The sequence below is a fragment of the Calonectris borealis genome, chromosome 32 (genome assembly GCF_964195595.1).
Source record: "Calonectris borealis chromosome 32, bCalBor7.hap1.2, whole genome shotgun sequence".
Classification (NCBI taxonomy): Eukaryota; Metazoa; Chordata; class Aves; order Procellariiformes; family Procellariidae; genus Calonectris; species Calonectris borealis.
In genome coordinates, this window is record NC_134343.1 from 757,004 (window position 1) to 765,551 (window position 8,548).

Below are 8,548 nucleotides of genomic sequence, written 5' to 3' on the forward strand. Positions count from 1 at the left end.
GTTACACGTGTGATGCGTGTGCAGGGGAGGGACACGTGCACGTCTGACCCACCCGGTGCTGAGCATGTGGGACCCCTCCCGTAGCCCCCCGGGGTCCCTGCTTGGAGGAGGAGGGGCGTCACGGGGTGATGGGTGTGGGGACCCCCCTTTCCCTGCCCAAAGATGCCCAGGGGGCAGCTGCCTGCCCCCCCCCCCCACTTCTCCCCCAGTGAAGCACCCGTGAGGCAGGAGCTGCTGCATCCTCCAAGCTTTATTGGCTGCGCTCGGAGCTGGGCGAGGTGGGGCGGGGCGTGGGGGCGTGGCACTGCCACGTCAACACATGTCAGCCCACATCTGTCAGCCTTGACCCATGTGGACTCACGGTGACCTGTGTGGACTCACGTTGGCTTGTCTTGGCCCGCGTTGACTCGCCTTGGTTTGTCTTGGCTTGTCTTGGCCCACGTTGACTCATGTTGGCTTGGCTTGGCCGAGTTCGACTTGCGTTGGACCGTGTTGACTCACGTTGGCCAACGTTGACTCGTCTTGGCCCACGTTGACTCTCGTTGACTCACGTTGACTCGTCTTGGCCCACGTTGACTCGCGTTGACTCGTCTTGGCCCACGTTGACTCGCGTTGACTCGTCTTGGCCCACGTTGACTCGCGTTGACTCGTCTTGGCCCACGTTGACTCGCGTTGGCCCGTGCTGACTCACGTTGACCGGTGTTGACCCACGCCGCCCCGTGCCGCCCGCCTCAGTTGCACTTGCAGTAGTAGCCCCTGATGGCGTCGTTCCAGTCCCCGAAGATCCCCCGCCGCACCTCCTGCAACCGCGGCACCGCCCCCGTTCCGAAACGCCGGCTCTTCCCCTTCTTCCCGGCCCGAGACCAGACGGTCAGCTCGCACCGGGTGCCCACCACCAAGGAGGAGACGCGGGCGGCCCAACCGTGGGGCATGTAGGGGACGTCGGCGCCGGCGTCCGCCACCAGCACGGCCCCCGCGCAGCACTGGTCGTAGTAGGGGCTGTTGTCGGCGTAGAGCTGGGCGCAGATGCGGGTGCCGTTGGCCGTCCGCAGGGCGGAGGGGGCCGGGCACTGCGCCTCGGCCCCCGCCAGCACCGCCGCCGCCAGCACCGCCACCACCAGCGCCGCCATCGCCCGCCCCCCGCCGCCCCCGCCGCCGCCCAGATATACCCGGGCCCAAGGACAGGGCCGGGGGGGGTCCCCCAGGTGTGTAGCCCCCCCTGGGAAAGGACCCAGGTGTCCGGGCCTGGGACCCCCACCCCTGGGAAGGGACCCAGGTGCCTGGGGCCCCCCGGGACCTTCCTCCCCCTCCTCCTCCTCCTCCTCCCCCCTGGGAGGGCACCCAGGTGTCCGGGACCTCCACCCCCCTGAGAAGGGACCCAGGTGCCCGGGGCCCCCCCAGGACCTTCCTCCCCCTCCTCCTCCTCCTACCCCCTGGGAGGGCACCCAGGTGTCCGGGACCTCCACCCCCCCCGGGAAGGGACCCAGGTGTCCTACCCCCGCCCCCCCCGCCCCTGTGGCCTCGGCCGTGGCCTTGGGGAAACTGAGGCACGGGGCGGGGGGGGGGAGACAAGGCCAGGCTGGGGATCCAGGTGTCCTGTATGCAAATGAGGGAGGGTAATTAGCCGGGGGGATATAGTTAGCAGACAGCGCTGGGGGGTGCAAGCTCCGCCCCGATGTACATATTAATGAACCCAAGGCCACGCCCTTGCCATGGCGCCCGGGGCGGGGCGGCCGGCGGTCTCCCAGCAACTGCATCCCCCGTATCCCAGCAACCGTGTCCTGGCAACCGGCCCTGGCAACCGTATCCCGGCAACCGCATGGGGGGGTAATTACCCTGTACCTCATTAGCATAGCCCCACCCCTGCCCCTCAGCCAATGGCCACGGCGCTCACCTCGTTAGCCCGCTCATTAGCATACTAATGAGCTCATTTGCATGCAGGGAGCCGCCTCTTATGGGGGACGGACGGGGGATTCTCGAAGGTCTCGTATGAGGCTGGGGCTCCCTCGACCCCCCCGACTAAGCCCCCCCCGGGTCCCCCCTCAGACAGAGGGGACCCCCCCATCAGACAGAGGGGACCCCCGGGCCCCCCCCGGGCTCCCCATCAGACAGAGGGGACCCCTCCAGGCAGAGGGGACCCCCCCCAGACAGAGGGGCCCCCCCCAGGCAGATGGGACCCCCGGGACCCCCCCTCAGACAGAGGGGCCCCCCCAGGCAGAGGGGACCCGCGGGACCCCCCCCCAGACAGAGGGCCCCCCCAGGCAGATGGGACCCCCCCAGGCAGAGAGGACCCCCGGGACCCCCCCCCCCCACACAGAGGGCCCCCCCCAGGCAGATGGGACCCCCCCAGGCAGAGGGGACCCCCGGGACCCCCCCCAGACAGAGGGCCCCCCCCAGACAGAGGGCCCCCCCCAGGCAGATGGGACCCCCGGGACCCCCCCAGACAGAGGGGCCCCCCCAGGCAGAGCAGCCCCCTCCCCTCCACACAGAGCAGGTTTGGGGGCCCCGCGGGGGGGGCACAGGTTTTTAATGTAAAAACTTGTGTTAAACACGGCAGCGGGCCGGGGGGGGCCGGGGGGGGCCCGGGGGGGGCGGCTGGTGGGGGGCAACGGGGGGGCGGGGAGGGGGGGACATTGGGGGGTTAAGGGGCAACCGGGGGGTGATGGGGGGGGTCAAAGGGGCCAATGGGGCTGGGGGCGGGGGGGCCGACCCCCGCGGGGTTATCCAGACCAGCCAGATAGGGGGGCCCCGGGCCGGGGCGGGGGGCCGGGGGGGCCGGGGGGACCCAGGCGGGCGGGCCCCCCCGGGGCGGGGGGGGGCTGCGGTTCTCGTGTCATCTGTGCAGACATGTCAGTGGCGTGTGCGGGGCCCCCCGCCGCCGGCCCGGCCGAAGGCACCGCGGCGGGGGGCAGGCCGGGGGCGCACACGCGTGTCGGGGCGCACGCGTGCCGGGGCGCCCATGTGTTAGGGCACCCGCGTGTCGGGGCGCGCACGTGTGTCAGGGCACAGGCGTGTCGGCGCGCACACGCGTGTTGGGGTGCGCACAAGTCCCAGGGTGCGCATCCCCCGTCAGGGTGCCCACGCGTGTCGGGGTGCACAGGCACGTCCCGGGGTGCCCACGCGTGTCAGGGTGCACACGCATGTCCTGGGGTGCCCACGCGGGTGCCACGGGGGGGGCAGGTGGGTACCGGGTTGCATACGGGTGCCCCGGGGAGGGGGGGGCACGGGGATACCGAGGCGGGGGAGCACACGGGCGCCCAGGGAGGCTCGTGGGTGCCTGGGGGGACCTCGAGGAGCACCCAGGGGTGCGTGCAGGCACCCGATGGCACCCACAAGCACCCGGGGGGGCCCGCAGGCACCCAGGGGTGCCAGGGCTGCATCCAACCAGCCGTGGCTGCGTACGGGCACCCACGGGTGCACCGGGCACCCGAGAGCACCCAAGGGTGCATTTGGTCACCCAGGAGCACCCAAGGGTGCATGGGAGCACCCAAAGCTGCTGCGTTCGGGCACCCAGGAGCACCCAAGGGTGCATGGGAGCACCCAAAGCTGCTGCGTTCGGGCACCCAGGAGCACCCAAGGGTGCATCAGAGCACCCAAGGCTGCATTCGGGCACCCAGGAGCACCCAAGGCTGCATCGGAGCACCCAAGGCTGCATTCGGGCACCTGAGGGTGCGTTCAGACACCCAAGAGCACCCAAGGCCGTGTTCGGGCACCCAAGGGTGCATTCGGGCACCCAAGGGCGCACAGGAGCACCCAAGGCTGCGTTGAGGCACCCAAGGGTGCGTTCAGGCACCCAAGAGCACCCAAGGGCGCGCAGGAGCACCCAAGGCTGCGTTCAGGCACCCCGGGGGTGCACGTGAGCGCCCCGGAGCGCACGGGGCTGCCTCCGAGCACCCTGGGGTGCTGCCCACCCCCTGCCCCCCCTAGACGGTGCTCTCCAGCATCCAGTGGGTGCTGCCGAAGGAGGGGCGCAGGGTGGGGGCCGCCTCGGGCAGGTCGAGGCGCGGCAGCGAGCCGTGGCGCCGAGTCCGTGCGCGCCGCGGGTAGCTGTGGCTGGGGAAGAGCCCCCGCGCCCCCACCCCGGCAGCACCCACGGGTGCCGGGGGCGGGAGGGCGGGGGGCGGCGGCGGCGGCGGCGGCTCCGGCTCGGGGGGTCTGTGGGTGCCGTTGGTCTGGGAGCAGACGCTGGCGACGGCGGCGGGGGGCCGGCGGGCGGCCGCCGCCTTGTAGCGGGCGGTGAGGATGAGGATGAAGACGAGGACGGAGGTGGCGATGGCGGCGCCGATGACGATGATGACGGTCCCCCCCAAAAAATGGGGGCGGGGGAGGGCGGCGCAACCGGGGGCGCCCCCGGCCGTGGCGAAGCGGACGCAGCCCAGGGCGCGGGCGGTGGGCAGCGCCGTCGCCCCCTCGGCGTAGAGCGCCGAGACGCAGAGGTCGTACTCGCGCCCCGCCGCCAGGTCCCGCAGCACGAAGCTCCGGCTGGAGGGGGGCAGCAGCCTGGGGGGGCACCGAGGGGTCGGGGGGGCACGGCCCCAGAGCCCCCCAGGACCCCCCAGAGACCCCCAGAGCCCCCCAGAGCCCCCCAGGACCCCCCAGAGATCCCCAGCACCCCCCTGAGCTCCTCCAGGGCCCCCAGAGCCCCCCAGGACCCCCCAGAGACCCCCAGCACCCCCCTGAGCTCCTCCAGGGCCCCCAGAGCCCCCCAGAGCTCCCCAGGACCCCCCAGAGACCCCCCAGAGCCCCCCAGAGCCCCCCAGAGCCCCCTCAGAGCACCCCAGGACCCCCCAGAGACCCCCAGAGCCCCCTCAGAGTCCCCCAGGACCCCCCAGAGACCCCCAGCACCCCCCTGAGCTCCCCCAGGGCCCCCAGAGCCCCCCAGAGCCCCCCAGGACCCCCCAGAGACCCCCAGCACCCCCCTGAGCTCCTCCAGGGCCCCCAGAGCCCCCCAGGACCCCCCAGAGACTCCCAGAGCCCCCCCAAGCCCCCCAGGACCCCCCAGAGACCCCCAGAGCCCCCTCAGAGCCCCCCAGGACCCCCCAGAGACCCCCAGCACCCCCCTGAGCTCCCCCAGGGCCCCCAGAGCCCCCCAGAGCCCACCAGGACCCACCAGAGACCCCCAGGACCCCCCAGAGCCCCCCAGGATCCCCCAGAGCCCCCCAGGACCCCCCAGGATCCCCCAGGACCCTCCAGGACTCCTCAGAGCCCCCCAGGTCCCCTCAGAAACCCCTCAGAGCCCCCCAGCATCCCCAGAGCCCCGCCAGAACCTCCTCAGAGCCCCCCAGGACCTCCCAGAGCCCCCCAGGACCCCCCAGGAACCCCCAGAACCCCCCCAGGACCCCCTCAGAGCCCCCCAGGACCCCCCAGGAACCCCCAGGAACCCCCCAGGACCCGCCAGGACCCCCCCAGAGCCCCCCAGGACCCCCCAGGAGCCCCCAGAGCCCCCCCAGGACCCCCTCAGAGCCCCCCAGGACCCCCCAGGAACCCCCCAGGACCCGCCAGGACCCCCCCAGAGCCCCCCAGGACCCCCCAGGAACCCCCCAGGACCCGCCAGGACCCCCCCAGAGCCCCCCAGGACCCCCCAGGAGCCCCCCAGCCCCCCGCGGGCCCCCACCTGTAGACGAGGGAGTCGTCGAGGGAGCTGTTGTACTGGATCTGGAACATGCGGATGCCGGGGACGTGGCGCTGCGGCAGCCAGCGGATGCGCGCCGAGGAGGCCGTCAGCTCGGCCGCCACGATGCGCCGCTCGCCCGTCGCCCGCGACTCGTTACCGCCGGCGCGAGCCATGTCGGAAGGACCGGGCCCGGCTTCGGCGTCCCCGTCCCCGTCGCTACGAGGGACGGGCAGCGGCAGGACGGCCACCTGCACCCGGGCGGCCGCTTCGCCGGCGGCGTTGGAGGCGACGCAGGTGAAGGCGCCGTGGTCGCGGAGCGTGGCGACCCGCAGCTCCAAGGAGCCGTCGGGCTGGACAGCGCGGCGCGAGCCGTTCTGCACCAGCCGCCCGTCGGGGCCCAGCCAGTGCAGCGCCGGCGGCGGGTCGCCGGCGGCGGCGCAACCCAACCGTAAAGGTTGACCTTCCAACACGGCGGCGGGATCGGCGGCCGCTCCGGCGATGGCCGGCGCCCGGCACGCCAGCTCGTCCTCCGGCACGGCCCAGAGCAAGCGACCGGCGAGCGGCGGTGGCGAGGCGCAACTCTCCAGCCGGCCCGGCCGCGCCAAGCGGCGTAACCAGAGCAGCTCGCAGTTACAGTGCAGCGGGTTCCCCCCCGCCGCCAGGCTGGGGCCCGGCGGGCCCGGCACCGGCGGCAGCGCCCGCAGGCGGTTCGCGGTGAGGTCCAGCCGCGCCAAGCGGGGTAACCGCGCCACCGCCCCGGCGGGAACCCGCTCCAGGAGGTTGTGGTCCAAGGTGAGGGTGGCCAGACTGGCCATGCCGGCCACCGCTTCCCACGGCAGGGCCGGCAAGTTGTTGTGGGAGAGGTCCAGGTCCTCCACCGTGGCGGCGAAGGCGGCGAAGGCGGCGGGCTCGATGGCGGCCAGCTGGTTGTTGGCCAGGATGAGGTGGCGGAGGCTGGCCAGGCCCCGCAGCTGCGCCCCGCTCAGCGCCGGCAGCCGGTTGCCGTCCAGGTGGAGGGCGCGCAGGGCGCGCAGGTCGGCGAAGGCGCCGGGCGCCAGGCGCCGCAGGCCGTTGCGGGAGAGGGTGAGGTGCACCAGGCTGCTCATGTTGGCGAAGTCGGCGCGGCCCACGGCGCCGATGAAGTTGTCGGCCAGGCGCAGCTCCACGGCGCCGCGGTCCAGGGTGGGGGGCACGGCCAGGAGGCCGGTGCGGGCGCAGAGCAGGGTGGGGTTGGGGGCGGCCGCCGGGCAGAGGCAGCGGGGGGGGCAGCGGTGGGACCCCGCCACCGCCCCCAGCATCACCAGGGGCACCAGCAGCTTCGCCATCCTCCGCCCGCCCCGGCGGCGCCTGCGGGGGGGCGGCGTCAGCCCGCGGCCGGGGCGCGCCCGGATCGGGCCCGGGGGCGGGAGCGGGCCGGGGGGGAGCCACCCGATCCCCTGGGAGCCATGAGATCCCGTGTGATCCCGCGTGTGCCATGAGATCCCGTGGGACCCCGTGTGATCCCGTGTGTCCCGTGAGATCCCGAGCGATCCCTGAGATCCCGAGCGGCCCCGGTGATCCCCTGTGCTCCCCGTGATCCCGTGTGACCCCGTGAGATCCCCTGTGCCCCCGTGTGCCCCCGGTGATCCCCCGTGATCCCTGAGATCCCGTGTGATCCCGTGAGATCCCCTGTGCCCCCGTGTGCCCCTGGTGATCCCCTGTGATCCCTGAGATCCCGTGTGATCCCGTGAGATCCCCTGTGCCCCCGTGTGCCCCCAGTGATCCCCTGTGATCCCTGAGATCCCGTGTGATCCCGTGAGATCCCCTGTGCCCCCGTGTGCCCCCAGTGATCCCCTGTGATCCCTGAGATCCCGTGTGATCCCGTGTGACCCCGGTGATCCCATGTGATCCCTGAGATCCCCTGTGATCCCCGGTGATCCCGTGTGATCCCACGTGATCCCGTTACCTCCTCTCAGGGCTCCATGTCGGTCCTGTCCGGGCGTCGCCGCAGGGCCTGTGGGGACAGGGGACGGGCCAGTACGGACCAGTACCCACCAGTATGGACCAGTACCCACCAGTACGGACCAGTACCCACTAGTATGGACCAGTACCCACCAGTACAGACCAGTACCCACCAGTACGGACCAGCACAGCTGCACACAGCCCATTACAGCCCAGTATTACCCCGTATGGCTCAGCACAGCCCAGTATGGCTCCATACACCCCAGTATAGCCCAGAACAGCCCAGTATGGCTCCATACACCCCAGTATGGCCCAGTGCAGCCCAGTAGAGCCCAGTAGAGCCCAGTATGGCTCCATACACCCAAGTATGGCCCAGTACAGTCCAGTCCAGCTCAGTACAGCCCAGCAAAGTCCAGTACAACCCAGTCCAGACCAGCACAGACCAAGACAGCCCAGTCCAGCCCAGTATCGCCTGGTAATACCCCGTATGACCCATTACAGTCTAATAAGGCCCAGCACAGCCCAGTATGGCCCAGTACAACCCATTAGGAGCCAGTACAAGCTGCACAGCCCAGCATGGACCAGTACAACCAGTATGGGCCAGCACAGCCCAGTATGGCTGAGGATGGCCCAGTATGGTCCAGAACAATCCCGTACAGCCCAGTATAAGCCAGTACAGCCCAGGACAGCCCAGTAGAACACAATATGGGACAGTATGGATCAGTATGGCCTAGCACAGCCCAGTATGAACCAGTATAAGCCAGTACAAGCCAGTATGGGCCAGTACAGGCTGACATAGCCCAGTATGGCCCAGCACAGCCCAGTACATTCCAGTATATATGAGCAGTACAGTCCGGTATGGCTCAGGACAGACCAGTACCAGCCAGTAAGGCCCAGCACAGCCCAGTATGGTCCAGCACAAACCAGTAAGACCCAGCATATCCCAGTATGGCCCAGCACATCCCAGGACAGCCCAGCATGGCCCAGTACAGA

At 71.3% G+C, this 8,548-nt stretch overlaps 2 protein-coding genes across 2 annotated transcripts; both read right to left on the bottom strand.

Moving 5' to 3' along the window:
- Positions 1 to 247: 247 nt before the first annotated feature.
- SYCN (syncollin) lies at positions 248 to 1,130 on the bottom strand. The gene has a single exon (XM_075134541.1). The coding sequence runs from the start codon at positions 1,128 to 1,130 to the stop codon at positions 732 to 734; it is 399 nt and encodes a 132-aa protein (XP_074990642.1). The 3' UTR covers positions 248 to 731.
- A 2,793-nt stretch (positions 1,131 to 3,923) lies between these two features.
- Positions 3,924 to 6,939, bottom strand: LRFN1 (leucine rich repeat and fibronectin type III domain containing 1). The gene is made up of 2 exons (XM_075134471.1): positions 5,615 to 6,939; positions 3,924 to 4,500 (listed from the first exon to the last, which is right to left on the bottom strand). Exons 1-2 carry the CDS (start codon positions 6,937 to 6,939, stop codon positions 3,924 to 3,926), a joined length of 1,902 nt encoding a protein of 633 aa, XP_074990572.1.
- Positions 6,940 to 8,548: the final 1,609 nt, after the last annotated feature.

Coding starts and splice junctions, on each gene's coding strand:
- LRFN1 (XM_075134471.1), bottom strand. CDS start 6,939: ATGGCGAAGCTGCTGGTGCCCCTGGTGATGCTGGGGGCGGTGGCGGGG. Junction 4,501..5,614: donor GACGACTCCCTCGTCTACAG/GTGGGGGCCCGC, acceptor GTGCCCCCCCAG/GCTGCTGCCCCCCTCCAGCC.
- SYCN (XM_075134541.1), bottom strand. CDS start 1,130: ATGGCGGCGCTGGTGGTGGCGGTGCTGGCGGCGGCGGTGCTGGCGGGG.